The sequence below is a fragment of the Carassius auratus genome, chromosome 39 (genome assembly GCF_003368295.1).
Source record: "Carassius auratus strain Wakin chromosome 39, ASM336829v1, whole genome shotgun sequence".
NCBI lineage: Eukaryota > Metazoa > Chordata > Actinopteri > Cypriniformes > Cyprinidae > Carassius > Carassius auratus.
In genome coordinates, this window is record NC_039281.1 from 13,010,580 (window position 1) to 13,035,514 (window position 24,935).

Sequence of the window (24,935 nt, forward strand, 5' to 3'; positions counted from 1 at the left end):
AATTCAGCATTTATCAAATGCGTGAATATGTGATTAGTAATGAGTACTTACTAGCGTATATATATATATATATATATATATATATATATATATATATATATATATATACTCTTACTAATTAACGTCACAAGATAATATATTTGCATGCATAATCCCCATAGACAATAAAAGCTAATCCCCGCCTGCCCGCGAAATACTCTGACCTGCCCACAAACACTTCCGCTAGTTAGTGTGTTTGGCCGAGACGAAACTGTTTTCTCAGCTTACTGGACATTTGAACAGTTCCCACCATAGATTTTATAAAAACAGGTTCCCACACATGCACCTCAAATAAGTAAATAGAATACCTGAAAATGATAGTAAATTCACCTAAATGTACTTATAAATACTTATAGTGTGTAAGTAATGTCTATTTAATCAAAAACTTGGGACAGGAGTTTACATTTGATTTAAAAAAAAAAAAAAATCAGAAAACACACACACACGCATATATATATATATATATATATATATATATATATATATATATATATATATATATATATATATATATATATATATATATATATATATATATATATAACATGAGTAGGGTGTTCACAATGAAAACTGCAATCAAAGGTGCATTTCGTGTACCTGATGAACCTATTAAACAGAGGAAAAAACAAACAGTAGAATGCTGAATGGGGCGGGTTTACCCGGTGGCTCGAGCCGCAGACGGAGTGGTAGTAAATGACGTCAGTAACGCTACAGAAAACACCTTCAAATGTGAGTTCAGTGTCTTTAAACAGTATAGTGCTAACGTCGTCATTCGTTGTGTGAAATGTGTCCCTGTTTGTAAAGTCTCGTGTTATATGTTTTGTATATGAAGTAGAATCCGTCTGTTAAGTGTTAGCAGGGGTCCATTCGGTACACTTTTAATATTTGTACACTAGAGTCTAGACGGTGTTTAGAGCTTGATTAGTCACTCGTTGCCTCCTACTGGCGTAACTATGTAAAACAAAAATCAATATGTCAATCAAATTCAAGGACTGGAAATAACTGATGTACAAAGTTTTAGAGAATGCCACATCAGACATTTTGAGTGGAACATGTGCAATTGCAAGCAAATGCATTTCGTTTGTTCTTAGTGTGAACACAATATTGATATGTAAACACTTCTTGTTGCTGTTCCTTGTTGCATTTTTAATGTGATAAGGCATTACGTTACTTAACCTCCGATGAACTAAATAGTATGTCTCTGTCGCTTTAATAGACGAATAACTCCCGATCCGCCTCTTCCATTTAAGGGCACATTTACTTTTCTCGGCCGAGAATAAGTCTTCCTGGTTTCATGGTATAGTAGTCTGCCTTCCCCTTTAAATGGATTTTGGACCAATGCAAAAGTTGTGGTCATAGGATCAAAAGAACTAACACGATTTTCTCGTGGAAGATTCAGTTAGGAGGGAATCCTTTTCATTTTCACAGCGTTTCAGCGCATCAGGTAAGCGAACTCTCCATGTTTAGTCCGCCCTCCTTTGCTTTTCTTAAGGAACTGGAAATGACAAGGCTCGAGTCTGTTGTTGGTCAAAACAGCTGTGTTGGAGCTTCATAAGCATAAAGCCTCAGCCTACAGGCATAATAACAGGACATTAGGTATGTGGCAATACTCTATCGCGACTGAACTGAAAACGCTAACATGCATAGATTGCAAGTTTGTCTTGTAAAAGAGCAAATGCTTGAGCTGAGGTATTTTAGACCGTATCAACATGACGCGCGCAGCCTCATGAACGTATTCAACACATCGAGCGCATATTTTGATATCTACTGATATTTCAGAGTATGTGGGATCGGTTACGCGTTTTATTATAATGTGTCATGGATATGGCGAAGAAATACACGGTATGTCTCTCTCCATCTTAGACCGAAGAACCATTTGGTCGTTTATTTTCGGTTATCTGTTTCGTTACGTGATTTGTGTTTTGAATTAATAGCACGTTACACTAATGTAATACGATACACTCTGGCGTTCCTTGACTTTTAAGACATTAAAAGCACGAATTCATTTAGTTTATTTTGTTTTTACACATTATAAATACTTGATACACTATTTTTTTTTTTTTTTACATTATTATTATTATTACTATTATTGTTATAAATTATATCAGATTAAAATTGATCCCACTTCAGGATGCATTGACCTTTTGACCTTTAGATCTGAAATTATCGATAAATTAAATTCATCCTGCAGTGTCATAATTTTGACAGTCAGTTGAAATGACTTTTGAAATAGAGTTGATTTTTTAAAATTAAAATTAGTATTAATGATCAAAAACTGTTTTTAATTATTAACATCACTCCCACATTTTTTGTTCTACGTTTTCTGCCAAGATATTACAATATTTTTATATTTTAAAATTTGAACAGAAGTTGTAGTGTTAAATATAAGTTTCTTTCTATGGTGAAACCCTGTAGAAAATGAATGGAAAATAAAACTGCTCTTATAAAATTTTATTTGACCACCTGAGGTTAATGATAAACACTCTCTGAAGGTTAATCATCTCCTTTCTCCCACTTTATAAATAAAATTACATCATTTATTAAAACGAGTTTTTAGGGGCTGTTTTGTACCCTATTTGTGAAAAGCACATATAGGTGGCGAAATTTTTTGGATGTTATTAACAGATTCTGAGACAGCTCTGAAATAATTCAGTCTAGTTAAACATCTTGATAAAGTATTGCATTTTCAGATGTAGTACCATTCATCAGTCTGTGTATTTAATAGTATTTTTATTAGTATTTTTTTGTCCTACTCAACCCAGTAAACTTGCAAGGATACTGTTGAGCTGCTCAGACTCATCTGCTGGTGTTAAAGCAGGATAACCGGCTGTGGAATGGCTTTGCTGACCTTGCACAGAACGCAGTCTATTTGCACAACACCGGTGAGTTTTATTTTGCCTAATGAAAATGTACAAATGTACTTCTAAAATGCTACAGAAGAAAATCTGCACTTTTTGTGTGTGTCAGTTGCAATTCTCCTCACATTCTTTCACCCTACTCCCACTCCCTCCACGTGTGTCCATTTACTCTACACCTTTTTCTGTACACAAGTTTATCTATGATTTGTTAATGCTCCATAGCTTTCCAAATTTTACTGTGAATCTGAATTTGATAATTAATTTCATGCTGTTCCAAAAAAAGCCCCCGAATGATGTGAGGATTCTGCTGAAGAGCCAAAATGCCTGATAAATTTAATTGCTAACTGTGTATCTGATTCTATAAAACACTATGTTTAGACTATTTTGAGTAAAGTCTCACCAGAGCTTTAACCTTAAACCTCATTGCCCCTCCTCTCCACCCCCCTCTCTTGCTTTTCTTCTTGTCTATGTCGGGACACGTCAGTCACATAACAGGTAATGTTACTGTCTCCACTTTCATTCCATAGAAGCACTGATAACAGCCTCTTTGGTGTCCTTCTTTCTGTCTTTCTCTCACTCTATTTGTCGTCTTTAGTATGAGCTTCCTCAGTGTCTTATCATGCTGTCACTGCATTACAGTTGGCAATTTTTTTTCCAAAAGCCTTGTCATTGTGTTTACAGGTTTCCTTTTTTCATGAGTGTTTTTTTTTTTTAACCAAGTCACTCATCTCAGAGTGAGTTATGGGTGAGAAAAAAAAGCTAAAAAGCTCTTCCCAGATGCAAGTTTTTATTCAGATGTTTTGGCAAATAGCACTAACTGATTCAGATGATCCAGAGGAGTCGAGCAGAATCTAGTCTGTTTGCAATTAATTGCATCACATAATCAATTCACCCACCACCCATTTTTAACATCACCATTCGCTGGGCAGATCTTATAATAATTATAGATCTTATATAATTTCCTGTAACTTCTTATTCAATAAATTGTAATCAGCTTAATTTTATTTTCAAGGATGAGCCTATTCCAAGAAGAGGTAGACTTCAGAAAAGGTGAGTGTTTGTGATCGTTTCAATCATGCATGTGTAATTTAGTTATATAGTGTTTCCTCCAGAAATGCGTAACTGATTAAGTTTTTTATTTCCGCACCCCAGAGAAAGTTTTGCCCTGGTTAAGGGGGCAGTGCTCCTGGTGGGAGAAGGAGAGAGGGAGGGATTGCAAGAAGAAACCGTACCCTCTCTGCTAGGTCCTAGACAAGGAGGCCGAGCCTCTGACACTCAACACAGACATTTGCATGCAATGATTTCGTTACTACGACCGGAGGACACAGTCAAACTGGTTAGGATTTCCTCAAACCACTCTTGTTTAACTACATTGCCTTTCACTGTTTAGGATTGATGAAACAATTGAAACAAAGCCTCTGCTAAATAAATGTTATAATCACAAATGACTGGAAAAAGAATGGGTCTGAATGTACCTCATGCATTTGCATTATTTATTGTCTGTGTGAGATTTATGGAAGTGTTTGCACTTGCTGCCTGGGTTTATTGAGACAATGTTTTGCGTATGTAACATCACATGTTCTGCAATGTGGTTTCTGGAGACACTTTAGTTTGTTCCATCTTCTGCTATGCAGAAATGACAATAGCTTTGCTTTGTCTTTAAGAATACAGTTACACACAATACAGCTTACTGTGGCTTAAAAAAAAACTATGTGTTGAACAACATGCATGGGTGCTGTTCTTGAATTATAATAATGGCAAAGATCTCATTATAATTGCTAAGGGATTTGTAATTATCCTAATGAATCCAGCTCAGACTTCTGTGTCTGATTCATTTGCAATATAACTGAATGTCTCTTTCTCCCTGCCTCAGGCTGTGCGTTTGGAGTCAGTGAGCCCAGTCAGAGTGAGGTATTTGCTTATCGTTGGCACACTTATCAAAAAACAGGAGAGTCTACTACTTGGCATAGACTTCCCAGGCTCAAACAGGTAGCACATCTATGTAAACTAAAATATTAAAGGGGTCCTATTATGCTCTTTTACAAAGTCTTGATTTGATTGTGTACTACAACGGCATCTCATACTAGGTTGTTCGAAAAATATATATAAAAATATTTCTTCACATATTTTACATTATTACAATACCTCTCCTGTCTGGCATCAACAGCTCGAATAGTTCCTGTATCAAATGAAGTCCCGCCTTCCGAAATACGAAATTTGCTGTGATTGGTTAGCTGGGCCAGTGTGTGCTATGATTGACAGTACTCGGTGCCTGGTTGGGAAATGACATGCCCCTTACAATAGTCGCCTGCTGCGAGCTTCAGTTGTAAATATTGCATCAAAATCAAATCAATTTGAGCATGATTTAAACCCAGATGATTGTAACCACTCTAAGTTTGTCTGCCTTGGGAAAGCTAGTGTGTCTCCTGCATAGTGATAACACTCATGGCCTTCTCTAGTGCAGCTCAACCAGGTCTCATCCCATTCATCAATATTTGTGAGCTCAGAAATCCCGGAAAACATGCGTTGTAGTCCAAATGATGTCGTTCAGTTTTTTTTTTTTTTTTTTTTTTTTTTTATAAAATATCTTCTTTTGAATTGGACTTTGAGCTTTGTAACTTTGCAGACCTTTTTAAACTGCAACATTACAAACTAAAGCTGAAAAAGTGGAAAAGCATAATAGCATCCCTTTAAGTCATCATAAGCATCAGCAGATTTTATTTCATTAGTGATAAACGGAGAAATATTAAATTGTATGTGTGACATGCGTGTTAAATGTTTGTATACCTATTGTCTTACAGCCTAAATACTATTGCATTTTTGATAACATTTGTTCACAACACAGCTGAATCAAGGAGACTGTATTTATTCTGCTATTTTAGAAATGGAATGTGCAGATATTTAGAAAATTTGGTGTTTATGTTAAGTAGCAGTTTCAAAGGGATAATTCACCCAAAAATGATTTATATATAATTTACTTCTCCTCATGTCACTCCAAACCTGTATTACTTTATTTCTTATGAATGTTGGTAGCTTTTGAGTTTTTGTATATGGACAAAAAATGCGGAGACATTTTCAAAATATATTTTAAACATTTTATGTTTTTTTTTTATTAATTGTATTTTGGGTGAAAATGTTTAAATATAAACATTTAGCAGATTTTTTAATAACATTTGATCATATTTCAGCCGGTCAAGAAACGTCCCTCACTCATTTTCTCTCTCTCTCTTCCTCAGTAATGATTGCACTATTGGACTTGTCTTGCCAATATGGAGTGACACACAGGTTTACCTAGATGGAGATGGGTAAGAACATAAAACTGATTTATTCTGACCAGAAATCAATTAATAAAGTGCAAATATATGATGATGATAATAGCAGGGAAAGCAAGAAAAGCAAAAGTGTTTAATCTTAGTACTATGAAAGTAATCTTGATATCATTATCTGTCCATCAAAGTCAAATTTCACATAGCTTTTAAATTGAAGACAGCTTAAGTACAAAGTCTTTGCTTTTTTTTATAATTTTTTTTTTTTTTTAAAGAAAATCAGGAAACCATAAACACTAAAAGTACTAAGCAATATAACTGGACTTAATATAAAATGTCAAAAAAATGGAACATTTCAAATAAATAGACCTGTGCTTGGTTTAAATGGAAAATCTTCCACTTTAGAGTTTGTTTGCGTAGCTCTGTAAAACTTAGTACACTGTTGAAACCTCAGCCACAGAGTTCTGCTTTTCTGACAGTATGTTGCACTTGTTCTTTTACAGAGGTTTCAGTGTGACATCTGCAGAAGTGACACGAATCTTTAAGCCTGTGTCCATTCAGACGTTGTGGTAAGTTTTAAAGCAGGAAATGCTGAGGAAACGACTAGTTTCCTCAAACAGAAACGACATACAGTGTGACTTTGGTCTCGCAACTGCACACACTTAACTGCACACAGTTATCATGCCATTTGTTTTATTATTCTGATATTGACGATAAAACTGTCTTTCTTCTGGTCTTTAGTCAGTCATCACACATAGTCTATTAGACATCTGCATAAAGCATCTAAATTAGCTATTTAACTTGTAAATGTGTTTGTGGTTTGTCGACTGCTTGTTCACAACACTCTCTTGTCTCTCTCACTTTGCTCAAGGTCTGTGTTGCAGGCGCTGCATGGCTGCTGTGAACGGGCCGTACGTGGGGCTGTCATACCTGGCTGTGGACTGGAGTGGGCACAACATTACAGAGAGAATGTGGAATCTGACCAGCACTGCCTTAATGAATGGGCTGCCATGACTGGCCTGGAGTCAGTCAGGAAGGACACTGTAGGGCGATTGGCATCAAATCGGGAGTCAGTAGAGAGGGAGATCAAAACCCAGCTACGAGATATCATGAGGACTGAGGACTTGGAAAACATTACCTCTAAGCAGGTAAAATGAAAGAGAGTAAGGCTTTACTCTGCTTTTCAAACAATGTTCCACAACGTCACCAAGCTCTCCCCTCGAGTCACCTATAGACCACTTTTTATGATCCAATTATTTCCTAAAGGATAAAATCAAGTTTCACACTATTATTTTGGGGTGTAAATAGGGCATATAAGAGAAGTCAAATGGTTTACAGTGCATTTTACATTTCCGGATGCATGTAAATAACATCCGGAAATGTAAAATGCACTGTAAAAATGTTACGGACATTACAGACTAAAACACAATGCAATGGAGTGCAAATTTCAAAATACAGGTAAAACACCTGTTAAAATTCAGACCAGAGAAAATTCCTTTTTCCTTCAATTTTTTTATTTTATTTTTTTACAGTATGTTATGATTGTTTAATTTTTTGCATATGTATGCAACAATGGTTTTTATTTTTTTTTACGGTTGTGATTTTGGTGTCCACCCTTCCCTAACAGGCACTTTCAAAGCCAGTATTGCATTGTGACATGCTACAAAACATTTCATAATTTGCATGTTTTTGCAGCTTATTTTCAGACAGTGTGGGCTGGATTTAGTTTATGGCCCCTTTAAGGTCATTCAAAGTACACTACAATTAAAAACTTTTTTTCTTTTTTTTTTTCTTTTTTGAAAGAATTCTCTTATGGGCACCATGGCTGTATTTATTAACAAAATACAGTAAAATATGAATATTGTGATATTGCTACCATTTTAAATAACTGCATTCTGTTTTAATATATTTTAAAATTTAATTGTATTCTTGGCAAAGCTGAATTTTTCAGTGGGCATTACTTCAGTTTCACATGATCCTTCAGAAATCTTTCTTGTGTGCTGATTTGGTGCTCAAGATGCATTTTTTCAGCATTCTAGAAAATTCCAAAGAATAGCATCTTGTGAAATAGAAATCATTATTATTATTATAAGTGTCTTAACTGTCACTTTGATTAATGTAACGTGTCCCTGCTGAATGAATCTATTAATTTATTTCAAACAAAACTTACTGACCCCAGTCATTCAGTCGAGCCTGAAGACGCTACTTTTTAAGACTCTCTTCTTCTAGAACTTACTTAAGGTTAATGCGCCTGGGCTTGTTGTCTTATCCATAGAATCTTTGTGGTATGAACATGAGCAGCATTCGTGTAGTGAGATGCTTGATTTGATGTTTGTAAGCATTGTATATCATGTGACTTTCCATTTAATGTTATTTGTATCCCAAATCAAATGATTTAGGAGCTTCTAGCACCATACAGTTGAGCTTCAGTAACTCTTTCTGTGTGTTTGTAGGTGCGAACAGCCCTGGAGTCCAAATTAGGCACCGACATGAAAGACTACAAGGAGTATATTGACAATGAGATGATGGTCACGATGGCACAGATGGACAAACCTTCCAGAATCTTGGACTACCTTTACTTGGTGACTGTTAACATTTGTCTTCCGCCTTGTCTGCTGTACTGTTGAAAAAACAGTCATTTATCTATGACGCTCTTTTCCCCCCAAAGGGTTCCGAATGGAATGCTGCCAACTTTGAAGAACTACAGAAGAACAAGTATACAGGATTAATTATGATTCAAATAATTAATCATTTTAATCAAAGATCAAATGGATGTATTTGAAATAACTGAGTTATCCTTTTAAATGAACGTTTTCTGCAGCAGATTTTTTATTTTATTTTTATGGTTTTTGGCAGTGTGGGCTACATCCTCAACGTTACCAAGGAGATTGACAACTTTTTCCCAGAATCCTTCACCTATATGAATATCAGAGTTTACGATGTGGAGGCAACCGACCTACTCTCACACTGGCCCAACACATACACGTTCATCAGTGACGCGAGGTGCTCAACACACACAAACCCACACACACACTCCTCTTCCTCATTTTGGTCTATAGATGACATGCATTTAGTTTTTGTGTTTGCTGTCTGCCTTCCCTGACTGTGAAATGCATTAGTTTATATTAAGGCACACATGCAGTGTTTAATACTTAACTACTTATGAAATATATTTGCGTATGTCTCTGTGCTCTGTCTCATTCTAATATATCATGTCATTGTTTTGTACTGATGATAATACAGGAAGCGTGGACAGGCCATACTGGTCCATTGTAAGATGGGCGTCTCTCGCTCTGCCTCCACAGTAATGGCTTACCTGATGAAGCAGCAGGGCTGGACATTAGAGCAGGCCCTCCACCACGTGAGAGAAAGACGGCCTATAGTGCAGCCCAATGAAGGTTTCCTCAAACAGCTGCATACATACAGCGGCATCCTCAATGCCAGGTGACTTACACTCTCATAATGGTGCTGTACTTCATACTTGAACAAACAAGCATTCACACAGGAAAACTGAAACAGGAAAACACAGGAAAACATTTTCCCACTTGTGTAGTATCTCAATAGATGTTCAGGTACAAACAAGTCGGGTCTGGATTATTGTTGTTCAACCGTGTGTACATAAGGGAACTGAATAGTGCAGATAAATAAACTTATCTCAAACCGTCACAGCCATGTAAGTTTGGGATTCTGAAAGAAGTCTCTTATGCTCACCAAGGCTACATTTGTTTGATCAAAACTTATTATTGCAATATAAAAGAGCTGTTTTAATATATTTTGAAATGTAATTTACTTCTGTGATGGCAAAGCTTTTTAGCAGTCATTACTATAGTCTTTATTGTCACATGGTCCTTATGTGCTATTTACTGCTTGAGACATTTCTTATTATTGATGTTGAAAACTGATGGTTAATTTCTAAAATTTAAAGTAGAAATATTTTGTAACATTCTAAATGTTTTCACTGTGGCTTTTTTTCAGCAAGGTCACACTGAATTAATCAAAACAAAAATATTAATTTATTTCAAAAGAAATATCACTACTGAATTTAATTGAACGATAGTGTATACATTAAACAGCTTTCTGAAATCCTATATTCTGATTGATCAGCTGCAGCATAAACTGTATATTAAATAATATACTTCCGATATATGTATAAAATATGCATTTTATTAGACACAATTTGGTATTTGCAGAGGCTTTATGCAGCATATTGTATGCAGAAGACAGATTTGCCAAAATGTATCGGAATTAATTTCAGCTGCAGTCTCTTTCTTGAAACATTTAGTTGGGATATCAAGACATTTTTACACAAAATGGGACAGAAAAGGCTACATATATATCAGTGTTAAATTGAAACCACTCAGAGAATTAGGTATATATATATATATATATATATATATATATATATATATATATATATATATATATATATATTAGTGGTGGGCCGTTATCGGCGTTAACGTGCTGCATTAAGGCGAGACTCTTATCTGCCGATAAAAAAAAATATCGCTGTTAATCTATTCTCAAATGTTGATGGTGTCTGAATAAATGTAGCTTTCATTGTATATTTCATTTTTACATTGAATACTATCCAGTGCTATTTTACATTTAATTATTTGGTTGCTGTACCTTGACACCTACAAACTTGAAAAAAACGTAAACATTGGTGTGAAACAGGCGTAAGGTTGATTGCACCTTGTGCAATGTGGAATTAGTTTACAGCTTTTTTCAAGCACTTTGTGATGTATTTTGGAAACAGGAGATGAGCCCCTTTTCTAATGCACCACCTAGCTTGATAAACCCCTTCTCAAAGACTTACTGTTCGTCAATTTTATTTGGGTAACACATATTCTGAATGCTTTCGGCAGAATTCGAATGAGCCATTTTAATTTTAGATTAATCTAGATTAATTTCAAGATCAGTAAGATTAATCTAGATGAAATAAAATAATCTATGGCCATCTCTTTTATACATATATATATATATATATATATATATATATATTCAGTAATAAAACTGAATTTAATTCCAAACGGTGCATTGTGTCATGCAGTAAACAGCGCCACAGTGACCTCTGGAGGAAGAAGTCCAAGCCAGACATCCGTCAGCCATCTGTCCACGATGAAGCAGCTGCAGGGAGTGAACATGAACAGAAAGAGGAAGAAGAGGAGGACTTAGTAAGCCTAGAAGAGGAAAGCAGTAACGAGGAGGAGGAAAGAGATGTAAGAAAAAGTCCTGTAACATGCCATTTTGATGCTACTCAGTTTCTCTTTCATTTCCAAACTGGTTTTACCAAAAAGTATGTTTATTTCTATGCCTCTGTCATTCTCAGACCTTTGATGAGCAGTTGGATGAGAGTGTTCCTGACGCGTATGGGGCAGATACAGCTACATCCAACCCACTTATTACAGTACAAGAAAGTGATAAGGTTCGAGCACTCAGAGGCCACCAATTTAAATTCATTACATGTAACTTTTTTAAAGTCCTTCCAGATGTTAATGTGGTTTTCTTTACTATTGCACAATCCTGCATCATATTTGCTAGTCAAATTGTTTCTTAGTACTTCTGGGGTCCTGATTCCAAAAAAATAGTGCATGTTTTCCTCTAGCACATCACACTTTCTCACAATATCATGCATTTCATTGCATTTTTATTACTTTTGATAATCATTTGCAAGGTGAAGAGGTCTTGAATTATCCCTTAAAAACCTGCCACAAGGACACGATGCCTATCTTTTTCTGAGCCGCGTTACAACTTTTGTTTCAATTCTCAGATGATTTCCATATGTTTGAGTTATTCTGACGGTATGAATTATTTTATTTCTAATCCTGACTGTACAGGATGGAAAGTTTTTATAGATTTTTTTCGAATACCTCATAATCAAATTCAGTAATAAAAAGTTAAATTTAGCTGAATTTCAGTTTTTCAGGATGCAGGGTTTTGTCTTAAATAATGGTTGGGGTTTTCATGAAGGATTTTTTTTTTTTATGTTTGCTAGGTGTCGACTAGCCCCTGCAGAAGTGGCAGGATGGATTTGTTCTCTCTAATGCAGTCTATTCAGCTTGACGATGATGACCGAGGGATCGATGAAGTGAGAAGAAAGTATTTGCAAAACTGATTAATAAAGCACATAAAAACAAGCTTTAACTGAAGAATTCCTGTTGTTCAGATCAATGCAGGTCTGTCTCCTGCGCAACATAGACGGAGTCACGGAAAAAGAAGCTTGACTCATCAGAGAGCGCATGTTGATGTTTCTCCTGAGCCAAGCAGCAGACAGGCACAGAACAGCAGCCAGGATGAAGCTGGTCTCTGAAGCACTTTAAAAAAGGGCCGTGTTAGGAAATCTGGAGAGGGGGGAATAAAAAAGTGAGGAAAAGGTGAGGAAAAAGAACACACATAGGGAAACTCTTGCACAAGTCTTATCCTCCTGATTGTATCATTTCAAGTTCTATGAAAAGTCATTGCAGAATAAAATTAAGGAATTTATTCATATAGATGCTTTATTAGGTAATTTTACTATATTTAATATTCAACACATGAAAGCACATGGTTACATATCAATGGATGTCTCACAGATTTTCTCTTGCCTGTCCATCTAGCCCAAAACTCTTAAAATGTGGTCAGTTTTAGGTGGATTGTTGAATAATAATAATAATAATAATAATAATAATGATCTATAATGGCCGGTTTCTTTCAGCCACCCCTTGTCAAGTGAGTATTGTTAAAGGAACTGTTTTCCTCAGAGCACTATCATTCAAAATGTCACATTGTGCCTTTTGAAATATCTGTGTCCTTTTGCACCTTCATACTGAGCCATACAATTCAGTTTACTTCACAGATTTTAATATGGTATTATAGTGTGAGTGGAGTGTTTCTCTGGTTGTTATCTCTCATGTCATTATTATACAGAACCATGAACTATTTCTCTCTATAGCGTTGTTTCATGTTGTTTTTAATAAATTAATAAGAGTGTGATTGACACATTTTAGGAGTCCTATGCAATAATCTACTTTATAGCTGTTTCTTCTCCAAGAATGTGAAGCTTTATGCTGCCTCCGTAGAGATCAGTGAGTGAAAAAGTGAAGAGGAAGCAATCAAGGATTTAAACTTAAATTTCATGTACACTACCATTCAAAAATCTGGGGTCATTAAGAAATCTGTGCTTTTTATTCAGCAAGGACGCATTGAATTGATCGAAAATTGTTTATAACTTTTTTTTTTTGTTTAAATTTTGTTTTTGTTTTTCTATTAAAAAAAAAAATCAGTTACCAAAAAAAATGTTAGCACAACTGTTCTCAACATTAATGATAATAAGAAATGATTTTGAGCACCAAATCCGCATATTACAATTTCTAAAGGATAATGTGAGATTAAAGATCGGTTCAATGGGCTGTTGAAATGTACCTTTGGCATTACAGATGTAAATTACTTTTATTTTATAAATGAAAAACCTGTTATAATATGCAATAATATTACACATAATATTACTGTTTTTTTTTTTTTTTAAGTTTTTTTTTTTTTTTATCAGATAAATGCAGCCTTGGTGACTCCAAACTTTTGAACGGTAGTGCAGTTTCTAGACAGTGATGTAGTTACTCATGCTATATCATAGGTTTTTAACACTTGGAGCTATTTTCATATTAAGCAGGCGTTGTTTAATATTTGTTTTTAACCTTTACAGTATGCAGGAAACAAAACCTGAGAAGAATATCTTTTCTTAAAAAAAAAAGAAAAAAAAAAGTGTGCCAGTTATTTAACCTTCTCTGCGGTTTCAATCATTCTGCATGGTTCAGTGCCTTTAGTTGATAGAGGTGGACCACAATAACTACATTCGTTGGTTTTAATATTCGTGCAGTTAAAACTAACACAGCTAACTCCTACATATTACGTGTCTTTAGCTACAGGGGTGGTTGATTTGTGTCTTTGCATGATATCTCAAGTCTGTATGCATGCTGTTTGTACTGTATGTAAGCCTTTTTGTGAAGCATGAGTCCTGTATACAATCTGCTGTAAAACGTTGAAATGTGTATACTGTCATTGCACAAAGTGCCAATGTTGTGAAACCAAAGTTATGTTGTCGAATGTTCCTTGTATTGAGGCGCCGCTGGTTTTGTAGTTCTTTTCCACATGAGAATGTTTTAAATTATGTATTAGCGATAGATAATGACCTACAGCCTTCAAAATGCTGATTTTCCTCATCTTATGTATAATGTGCCATGCCTTATCGACTTCGAAAACGGTTTATAACATTTTATTCTGATGTAACTAGATTTTCCATTGTTGGTATCGTTAAATATCAAGACAGGGTGATGCTTTTTCTATTTATGACGGATCTGAACTTATATCTTTTTAATTTGATATACATTGTTGTCTGTGCTATGAAAAAATTAAAATGAATTTACAAAGGTGGCTTGAGAAATGTCTAAAGGAAACTGAAACGGTCTCAATGATTGTAATTCATGATTGTTTTACGTTGTAAGATATTCCTATTCTTAATAATGCTACTGTAAAAGTGTGTAGAAAGTTCACATTCATATACTAGTGCTTTACATATATTACTGGAAATGTCTTTACTAAAATTCTAATAATAGCAACTAAGCTTTATAGAGCTATACTTGTAGTTATTTGGCCAGACAAACAGGTCATAAATTGTAGCTAAGCAATAATCTAGGAGTGGTGGACTAAAACTAAGCCCAATACAACTGTATCTATCCAGAAATATGACAAATAACTTGTATACAAATTTGAAAATATGTATTTTAATAAAGCACCAAAGCAGGGCCATTAAGAACACATACTGCTCAAATATTTTTGAGTCTCTGCAGCTCATTAAGGCTGCATATATTTGATAGAAAAAAGTAGTTTGCACAGTAGTATTATTTGCAGTGGCCTGAAGTTTTTTTGTCATTGTTTTTGTCTGAAATGCATCCGTAAAAGCATTTTAAGAACCTTATATAATTACAAACAGCACTTTAGAAACAAACTGAAAACCACTGAATCAATTCACTGTCAACCCAAAGATTTAAAACCCAATAATCAAACAGGTATAACGTGTTGAGGACACCTATGTAACCAACTCAATGAATACACAGTTTGAATATAAGAATATTTATATTTACAGACAAAAGCCACATTTCATAACAATAATAATGGTAAAAAAGTGATGCTGCAACTTAAATGAATTTTTGTCTTTGTTCACTAAGCATGATGCCGCCCTCTTTCAGTGCTGTCCAGAATGTCTGATTCTGCAGTAGGGGAAAAACATACACAAATTAATCTATAAATTTACACGATAAACTGCCCATTAATGTGTAGTCCTCAAAGAACGAAAAGAAAAGAGAACTCACCGACCCCGAGCGAAACTTCCACGGAACCTCTCGATAAACAATCCTTGTGATCCCTGCGTCCCGACACCGCTGAGCAAGCACCTCACCTACGGCACGACAAGCTGCTACAGACCGCGTGGAGCCCAGCTCACGCTTCAATGCCCACTCCTTCGTGGAGCAGGACAGCACAGGATCTACAGAGTCACCGGAGAACACCTCAGCTGTGATGTGATGCTGTGTGCGTCTGAACACCAACCTGAGGAAGGAACGGTGAAAAACAAAATAGCATCAGTTCATGTATTCATGTACAGTGTACATTTGTGTTTGTATCTGGAAAAGGCTTTTAAGATGCTGTTTGTAGATGTTTTATTATTCACATCTAGTTCCAGTCCTCACAATGCATACCAACCTGTGATAATATTGTCTGGAGGGCCACACTGTAGCCCAGCCTCGGTCCTTCACTGCCAGGGCCATCTGTTCCAGGTTTCTTGGGTTTCGGTTAACAAATGTTTTATCGATGGCTTCATTATCTCTAATCACTGGTTCCGGCTCAGGTGCTGTCTGACTATATTTCCAAGCTGTTGGGAAGAGACGCATTATATACACATTGTGTTCTAGAGGTTTTTAAACATGCCATGCTGTTGTATTTGCTCAAATTTGTGGAGAAAAAAAAATAACAGAGCTTTTCAATGCAAAATAGGTAAAATTATTAATTCTAATGAAAAATAATCAATTTATATTAAATTCTTAATCAAGGAAATTATCTGAAACTGAAATGGAAGTTATATCATGTCAAATTATAATAAAAGTAAACTGCTGAAATCTTTTTGATGAACAGACTCGAGATTCGAGTCACTGGGTTGAATCAAAATCCCCATCTGTCTTTAGGTTTACACAGTAAATCAGCCGTTCTCGTTTCTTATTTCATTTATTTTAGGTACAAAATGGTTAGTTTTCTGGGAGGGAAAAAAAAACATTTTTATAAAGCAGATTTTGTGTCTACTAATCAACAGCTATAATCTTTCTGTCGCCCGTATTAATTAAACACACCCATGCAGCAGAGAGTAAATAGATATAGTTGAAGGCTCTAGTTATGTTACTTACATGATTGACAGTGAATCCACGCAGCTGTGGCCGCAGATCGCTGACATTGACCCAACAGCGTGCGAACACCGCGGCAAACATCACTGAACAAAGCCATTTGACAGCGGTACAAAATACCTTTAATTTTGGTGACAAATTATAGTTGTTGTTGTTGTTTCTGTACAAACGGAGACAGCATGACCCTTCGTATGTTATTAAAACGATTGGACCACTTTCTAGTGCGCAGCCATTTTGATGTCACACAAAAACTGTTCCGTGCACAATCTAGGAGTTTGCATGGGTTCCGCTTAGAAATCATTAAAAGCAATGAAACGCTTTATAACATTTTAATATCAAAAGGCGAAGGTATGCTCTACTTAAACTTGAGGTATTTAATAAAACATTCTTTAAGATCCTTAAATCACAATTATTTATATGGTAGAGTAACTAGATATTACACAAGATGGCACTAGTACCCTTCATCGTAGAAAATAAACCTTCATCTAATACTCCATAAAAGTAATAGAAATTGCCATCATGGATTTTTGGTCATGTATTGTGGTTATAACATGGTAACCTCAGCTTGGAATATTACATGTGCATGTTAAATAGGCTACACCCTACATTTCTTTTTCCATAATAAAATTAAGTTGAAATTTAAGTTTAGTTGGCCTACATTCACACGTCTGGTCATTTAATAAGACAAAATAGCGTATTCATTAGTTTCAATTGCTAATAATTTGTGATGAACCATGTGAATCAACATACTCTTACACCTGCGGTGAAGTTCATTAAACACATATCCAATACTGTATTTTTCTCTCACAATCTCCACAGCTTGTTATTCTACACTTTCAGGCAGCTGTGGCCTCACCTTTTTGGACATTAAGGGATTTTCTGCATGGCTTGCCATTTTAATTTGGCCAATTTGTTTGTGCTTTACTTTTAGCATCCTTTGAAGAGGCTGTGCCCCTAGATAAAATAAATTATCTTTTAGGTTCTCTTGCCATTTGAACAAGCATGACCTTGTTACCCAAATCCTTGCTCTCAGTAAGAGCTACAGCCTACTAATGTTGAGCACTTTACCCATATACTCCTTTAGACCATTAGAAACCTTGCATTTGTGGAGGAGTGTGCAGCTGTGCAAATCATGAGCTTACACACTCCTCTATATTGTTTCCCCCTTCTTTAAAAAAAAAAAAAAAAAAAAAAAAGGTTAATCAAATTACTTTTCATGTGAGCTATCCATAGAGATCTTTAATGAAAGGATATTTCTCTGTCCTACATAAACGCCACTGACAGGAATATCCAAGCCGAAGGAACAAAGAAAAACTATTTTACTACTGTAGGTTCACATAAAAACTAAATATAACTCTCACTACTTCAATAATGTTGAGAGCCTACAGTGGAAATAAAATAATAGAATGAAACACTCTAGCATTCCAGGTCAATAACTTGGACGTGATGTGTGTGTATGTATCCATCTCCAGAAGGCTACTCATTCACACAAGCTCAAACCTTGTCTGCTACCTGCTCCACTGCTTCATGTTGACAGAACTAAAAGTAAAAAGTAAAAAAATAAATAAAAAATCAATGGACCCAACAGAAACAAAAATGTCAAGGTTTGTGCAGAACTAGGGAAAAATAGTTGAAAACAACCTTTCTTCAAGTTCCTTTGAACAAAACAGAATGCAATTTGACACAAAACTGTATTTATATTATTCAAAAAATTAAAAATCTTGTTATGGGGAATAAAATGTTCTTTGAAATGAAAGTGAATGGTGAACACTGTTGAGTAACAAAAGTTGGGGTTGGTTAGAATTAGGAAGAAAGAGATAAATAGCACACTGTTATTCACAACAAGTTAATTTGCCACACTTGTGAGAAAATAATGCCATTCAATATATATAATTAACATAATGAACTTTGTGGTGAACCAAGGTTAATTCTTGTTGTTATTGTTAAGGTGCTTAACATTTCATCAGGCTCAAGGTGAAAGGAAAGAGTGATACAGGGAGAGACATGAATAAGGCTGGCTGCAAAACAGAAGAAACACTTGTCTGGAATGTGTTGGAGATGTGTTGCTATGCAACAGGGATTCCACAATGGTTACCCAGACATGGTTTGATTTGATGGTGTGGGTGAGGGAAAAAGTGACACAGCCTCCCACATCACACACACACACACACGCACGCACGCACGCACACACGCACACACACACACACACACACACACACACACACACACACACACCCCTCAGCTCTGTTTGAAATGTCAGAGCACACACCTACACATACAAAACCCAGTGTCACTTCAGGAAATCTGATTCATATTCTCCTTACAACTCAAAACATGTTTTCAAAAATGGAGGTTAACTTTTGGTTATTCACATGACAGCATTAGCACAAACACACACACACATGCACGCACACATACACACACAAACACACTTCAACAGTTAATTTAATGTAAACATAAAGCCCTATCGCAAGAATGTGGATATTAAATCTAGAGGTGTTCAGTGATCAATAACAACCTTTAAAAGACCCCATTCAAGTTCATTAAATCTTGTGAACATGCAAAGCACTGAGATCAATAAATGAATAAAGCACAGTTTTGCCAATGTCCTCTGAGTGGCAGTATGTCTCACCAAGAGTCTTCGAGTTTGACCACTTTCCTTTCTCATTCTGTTTTAAAAGAGCTGTGATTTTCAGACACACTATTCCAGTTTTTAAGAAAAGAAAGCAACTACAAATATTTAGTATGGAGGACAAAAGGAAGGTCTTTTCAAATATAGGGAGTTTAATTTATAAAGTGTACATCTTAATTTTTTTTATTATAATTATGTTTTATTATGATTCAAATATCATACATCAGGCTTTTGAGAATTGCTTATTTGTAGCCTATATATCTCAATCATCAGTGTTGCATTGCATTGTATGCTTTACCCCCAAAAGGCAGCAGAGCTTTGATCATAAAACTAAGCAGTTAAATGTATAAATATAATTAAATATGTTACTTATATTATTGGGAAATATAGAGTGCTACCTGACATTTATGTATTATAAGTAGTCTGCTTTACTGTTATAAAGATCTCACTGATTTACATTACAAGTTAGTAGAAAAAACTTTGAAACTTTGATCATATAAATATCAGAGTTTTTTTTAGAGTTTTTTTTTTTCAGGATGGGCCTTTGAATAAACTTGAGGTGTTTTTTATAAGCTACATATGAGCCATAAAAGCCCGCTAAAATATGACTCAACAAAAAACACATGCAAATGCTTAAAAAAAAGTATAGATTTTTTTCTAAAGGTCCAATAAACCTTAAATAAATAAATAACTTTCTTACTATAATTTCATATATAAAATTGTTAATGTTCACGTAACAAGTTTTAGGTCATGTCCCAGTGACAGCTTATTTTTCTGAGAGTGAATGTAACCTACAAATGATAAAGATAAAGATTGCTTCTTGTTGCTGTAAACAGCATGACCACAAGGGCTTTGCATAGTCACGGAGTTCAGAACCCTCTGAAAGGAGGATGGACGTGTTTTTCATGGAATCTATGATAATGGAATTGTCTGCTGAAGCATAAGATTAGCTTAGCCAATCACATATTTGCAGTCTTAATGGATAGGCTATTAAAATACACAGTCTAAATCAACAATATACTCGAAGCTACACATGCTGATTGCAATAATCGCATAAAGAAGCATGGACAGATATATTCTTACTATGTTATTAATGTCTGTGTGTTTTCCATTACTAGTTTCCACATTTTAATCTTTTGATCTGGGAGTTTTGATTTCACAGATGCTGTGTTCTGTGTAGCCCTAGACTACAAATTAATTCCATTATTTATTATCCACTGTCAAAAGCCCCTGAGAGAAGGAGAGGCAGAGAGAGAGAGAGAGAATGAGAGTTCCCCATCGCTACTCATCTCTGTGAGCCTTTGATCCACCTCCAGAACTCAAGTTTTAAGAGTTACTCCCATAACTCTGGTTTGCGGTACAGAAGCTCAATAGTATACAATAGTGTAAAGAGTATGTAAATGTAATATTTTTTTCACATAAAATACACAATATACAGACCATCAAACCAGCATTTCAGCATTTGTTTAATTTTATATGAACAAAGATTTAAAAAATGTTGAGTTTGTATCTGAAGGTTGTGACACCCCAAAGATTCAGAACAAATAATTATAATCCCAAACATGTGTTGTGCTTCATAATCCAGAATTAGATTTTATGTATTGGTCTCCAAATACTGGCATTTTCTTTGATTCTCAGTAGACATCATTCTTCTGAACCAACAAATGTCTTTTCCAATGTTATTTATCATTGAGATTTTGTTTTTAATTAATTATTTTTTTGTGTGTGTGTGTGTTTTTTTTTTTTTTTTTTTTGTATTTTTAACTGTTTGTACATAGTTTGTATTAATTTTATTTCATTTTATTTTAGTATGTCAAGTTATACTAAATGACAATGAGAAGCGTTTCCCCCTTTTTCAGTGTGTTCAAAGTTCTATTACTCAATACCAGTAAGACTTACAGTGATTCTGAGGTTTGTTAAACAGAACAACCCTCAGATTGTGACCATTCAAAAGAGACCAAGACCATGCATATACTCCAAATGGTTCAAAAACAGCATACAATTTACTTTGGGTATACCTTACCTAACATTCAAGTAGTTTGTTATGAGGCTGATTTCAGCATTCTTATAACTTTCATCTTTTCCCTTTTATTTTGCAACCTGCCTCTGACTGTCAAATATATTTATCTTTATTTTCGAGGAAAATAAAGTGACATACTAAAACATAACACTTATTTGCGAGTGTTGTGGAGGGCAAAAAGAGAGACAAACTTGAAGGCTTAAAAATGAGAGGGAGCTGTAATGAGGTAAGTGGCCACTTGTTCTGCTCCCCATGGAGATGACCCAGTTAAGAGTTTGATCATCCAGGTGTTAGCTATGCTGCCAAGCCAGCTGGAAGGAGAGGAATACTTCATCACTGTCATGCCTCTGCACAGAGAATACATTTACCCCCCAATAACCGCTATTACCACTATTACAGTCACTGTTAAAAGTTGCACATTGCTCTCATAGACAGCGCTGCAAAATGACTACAAAATGATTTCTCTGATATATTATATACATAGAAAAATTACTGCATAAAGCATCTGGGTGGAAATGACTGCATACTATACTCAAAACAGCTGTACTGTTATTTTTATGTGAACTACTGAAGTTGAAAAGTATGGAAATGAAAAGTTATTTGAATACAATATTTTTTTTTTCCAGGAATGAAGATTGTTGTCCCAGGTTTCAAAGATAAAGTACATAAACAGTTTAGGATGCAAAACATCGCTGTTGATATACAGCTGCTTTCTTTTATTTTATTTCATTTTTAAATGGACATTTTTCTTAAAGGGGGGGTGAAATGCTATTTCATGCATACTGAGTTTTTTATACTGTTAAAGAGTTGGATTCCCATGCTAAACATGGACAAAGTTTCAAAAATTAAGTTGTATGTTTGTTTTTGGAACCAAAATACTCCTTCCGGTTTGTCACAAGTTTCTGAAAGTTTTTTTTCGAGTATGGGTCTGTATGACGTTAAATGGAGCGGAATTTCCTTATATGGGTCGTAAGGGCACTTCTGCCGGAAGAGCACGCGCTCCTGTATAGGAGAGCAGAGACGAGACATTCACTGACCAGAGCGAGAGCGTCGCGAAATGTCACAAAAGAAGTGTGTTTTTGGTTGTGAGGGCAAGACAACCCTGCACAGATTACCAAAAAAAAACAGCATTAAGGGACCAGTGGATGGAGTTTATTTTTACAGAGCATCAACGGAGTTGTGCAAGTGTTTTTGTTTATTCCCTGCATTTTGAAGATGCTTGTTTAACAAACAAGGCCAAGTTTGATGGCGGATTTGCACATCGTTTATTTCTTAAGGATAATTCAGTCCCAACAAAAAAGGGTCACAATCGTGTGTTGGAACCACATGCGGTGAGTAAAACTGCTTCAAATATCTCTGTGTTGTTAACTTAGCTATCAGCGCGTAAGCACATCAACACATCACATACCACATAGAGACGTCCTGCTGTAGTCATTGCTGCTGCTGCTCTCGTTCAGTTTCAGCCTCGGGATCTGATTCTGGATCATAAATAAACGGCTGAATCTGACTGTTAGCCATGGTTTTTTTTGGATGTTTTTTTTTCTTCAAGGTAATGTCACAACTTCCAAACGCTCTCAACGCAAAAGCCTACTCGCGCTCGTGATTCTTTAGCTCCGCCCACACCTCACGCCTCCAGACTCTCGTGTTTTTCCAAAAAAAATCGGCACAGGCTATTTTTCTCTTATAAATATAATAAAACTAAATACTTTTTGGAGATGTGAAGGATGCAGTGCTACTCTATAGGTACTCAAGATTAACAGGAGATTGAGTGAAAATGGGCATTCCACCCCCCACCCCCCTTTAATGTTTCTGAATGTTCTTCAAATTGTAAACGTTTCAAAAGTTGTTCTTACCAGGAGTAGTTTGTATCTTAACAGAGTTAATGTAAGATCTGACAGCGTGACAGTGAGAGTCATCTAGTAAAAAACTTTGGACTTAACCGTCCTTTAATGAGGTCCAGCCAACAGCAAACCATCTGCATCGATTACCAAAAATAGTGCCTGTGAAATGAAAACATTTAGAGCTCACTGTTCCCTAAAAACAAAGAATCTAAATTTAGCACAGAGACCAGCTCTTTAGATGTTACTGGATCAAAATGTTTATAGACATTCGTAGAGGGATATTGCAGATATGAAACACAAAGTCTGACAAATACAATAAAAATGTAGCTTCTAGAAATAGTGCCTGGTACCTTACTTAGTCTTCATATTTCCTGAAATAAAGGGCGCAGACATATCTCTGGTTAAGATTGTGAAACAATACTGCCACTGAAATAGCCAGTGGCTGTAAAGAACAGCTGATGCCCTGCCAGACTGAGACATGCATTTAGCAGGAAAAGTGAAATAAAGCCCTTCATTTTAGAACTGTGATATCCAGACTCTCCGATCAATCTCCCCTGGGTCTGGGAATATAGAATGGAGTTCAATCCATTCAGAAGTGGCATAGGCAAACAAAAGATATACTCAATCCATTTTGAAATCCTTTTTCCAGTTACTAAACATGGATTGATTAATGTGTGAGGGAAGTACTTGCATTTAAACAGAATTTCAGAGAAGGAAGGATCGCTGCTTGTATGGTCATGAAACTGTGCTTCTATACAAAGTCTCTCATAATCTGACTTGTATTAATTTATAAGTATTGGTAGATCACTGGACTTGGAAAGATTTTCAATACTGTAGCTTTCTGAGTTCTACTCTAAAACCGATTGAAACTTGTGTGTGCACCACTATAGAGCTTTTCAGACCTGCAATGGTTAACCCTGGGTTATTCTAAACCCTGATGGAATCCTGGGTTATCTTGCTTCAGGTTTCATTCTGCTCATAATTAACCTGGGGTTAACAATTAATCCTGGGTATTCATAAACTGATGTTTCGCACTGTACATTCCTAAACCATGAGTGAATATTCTTGAATATTTGTGCTGTCTGTCTCTGTGTTACGAGAGGGGCGGGGCCAAGAGCCATGGGAACAGAGCAAGACTAGTGGAGTTAGTTAAAATGACACCTGCGGCATTCACCGGTCTCGAGTCCCACGGATGAGCGCCGGAAGGATAAAAATAGGAGGAACGATAGTGAAGGACGAGAGAGGACCAGGCCTGGGTTTTATTTTGTATTTTGGTTTTGTTTGTGAGCGGCAGTCATCCGTGAGGGGATGTTGCGCTGATTTGTGTTTATTTTATTATTACATTTTCATTTAAATGTCCGCCGGTTTCCACCTCCTTCCCGACCTACAAACGTTTATATTGTTACATTGGTGCCGAAACCTGGGAGGAAGGAGGGGCGGTGAGCTGGAGTGAGTTGCCGGGGGGACAGATGAGCTCGCTGCCGGCCTCCTGGGGTGTGGCAGGACGGCTGCTGTCCGTGAGGGAGCGGAGGAGTCGCCGCTGTTTGCCTGAGGCCAGAGCCTGCTGCCATCCGTCATGATGGGGAGGAACAGGGAACGGGGGACTCCTGCCAGCTGCCCGAATCCGGTGGAGCCATCACCATCCATCGGGTGGTGGAGGAGTGTGGTGCCATCCACTGAGAGTTATCCAGAGTCGCAGCCAGGCACTGTTGAAGAGTTCACCTAGTGGGTGGAGGGACAAGCAGCGGTGTGTCTGGGAACTGGACAAGATTTTTTTTTTTACTCTCTCTCCTCTCTCGTCTCTGTCTCTCCTCATCCTTCCGTTTCCTTTTCTCTTGCCTTGTCTGTCCATACC

General features: G+C 36.1%; 2 protein-coding genes across 5 annotated transcripts; one reads left to right on the forward strand and one right to left on the reverse strand.

Moving 5' to 3' along the window:
- The first annotated feature begins 718 nt into the window (after positions 1–718).
- LOC113057990 (protein phosphatase Slingshot homolog 3-like) lies at positions 719–14,569 on the forward strand. 4 transcript variants are annotated; one of them, XM_026225654.1, is made up of 16 exons: positions 719–768; positions 2,802–2,921; positions 3,910–3,947; positions 4,050–4,233; positions 4,771–4,886; positions 6,134–6,202; positions 6,667–6,732; positions 7,035–7,311; positions 8,617–8,745; positions 8,832–8,878; positions 9,020–9,166; positions 9,407–9,607; positions 11,214–11,382; positions 11,493–11,588; positions 12,159–12,251; positions 12,330–12,473. In XM_026225654.1, the coding sequence occupies exons 2-16, from the start codon at positions 2,874–2,876 to the stop codon at positions 12,471–12,473; spliced, it is 1,824 nt and encodes a 607-aa protein (XP_026081439.1). In that variant the 5' UTR covers positions 719–768; positions 2,802–2,873. The 4 variants fall into 4 exon arrangements, with proteins under 4 accessions (XP_026081439.1, XP_026081441.1, XP_026081438.1 ...); XM_026225656.1 differs by lacking the exon at positions 719–768 and adding an exon at positions 1,298–1,483 and having other exon boundaries at positions 12,330–14,569; XM_026225653.1 differs by lacking the exon at positions 719–768 and adding an exon at positions 1,478–1,635.
- Positions 14,570–14,948: 379 nt separating this feature from the next.
- Positions 14,949–16,842, reverse strand: LOC113057991 (39S ribosomal protein L18, mitochondrial-like). Its single transcript, XM_026225657.1, has 4 exons — positions 16,591–16,842; positions 15,896–16,064; positions 15,508–15,742; positions 14,949–15,405 (listed from the first exon to the last, which is right to left on the reverse strand). Exons 1-4 carry the CDS (start codon positions 16,685–16,687, stop codon positions 15,334–15,336), a joined length of 573 nt encoding a protein of 190 aa, XP_026081442.1. The 5' UTR covers positions 16,688–16,842; the 3' UTR covers positions 14,949–15,333.
- Between the last annotated feature and the right edge of the window lie 8,093 nt (positions 16,843–24,935).

Coding starts and splice junctions, on each gene's coding strand:
- LOC113057990 (XM_026225654.1), top strand. CDS start 2,874: ATGGCTTTGCTGACCTTGCACAGAACGCAGTCTATTTGCACAACACCG. Junction 4,234..4,770: donor CGGAGGACACAGTCAAACTG/GTTAGGATTTCC, acceptor TCCCTGCCTCAG/GCTGTGCGTTTGGAGTCAGT. Junction 6,203..6,666: donor GTTTACCTAGATGGAGATGG/GTAAGAACATAA, acceptor GTTCTTTTACAG/AGGTTTCAGTGTGACATCTG.
- LOC113057991 (XM_026225657.1), bottom strand. CDS start 16,687: ATGGCTTTGTTCAGTGATGTTTGCCGCGGTGTTCGCACGCTGTTGGGT. Junction 16,065..16,590: donor GTGGATTCACTGTCAATCAT/GTAAGTAACATA, acceptor TCTTCCCAACAG/CTTGGAAATATAGTCAGACA. Junction 15,743..15,895: donor TCCAGACAATATTATCACAG/GTTGGTATGCAT, acceptor TTCCTTCCTCAG/GTTGGTGTTCAGACGCACAC.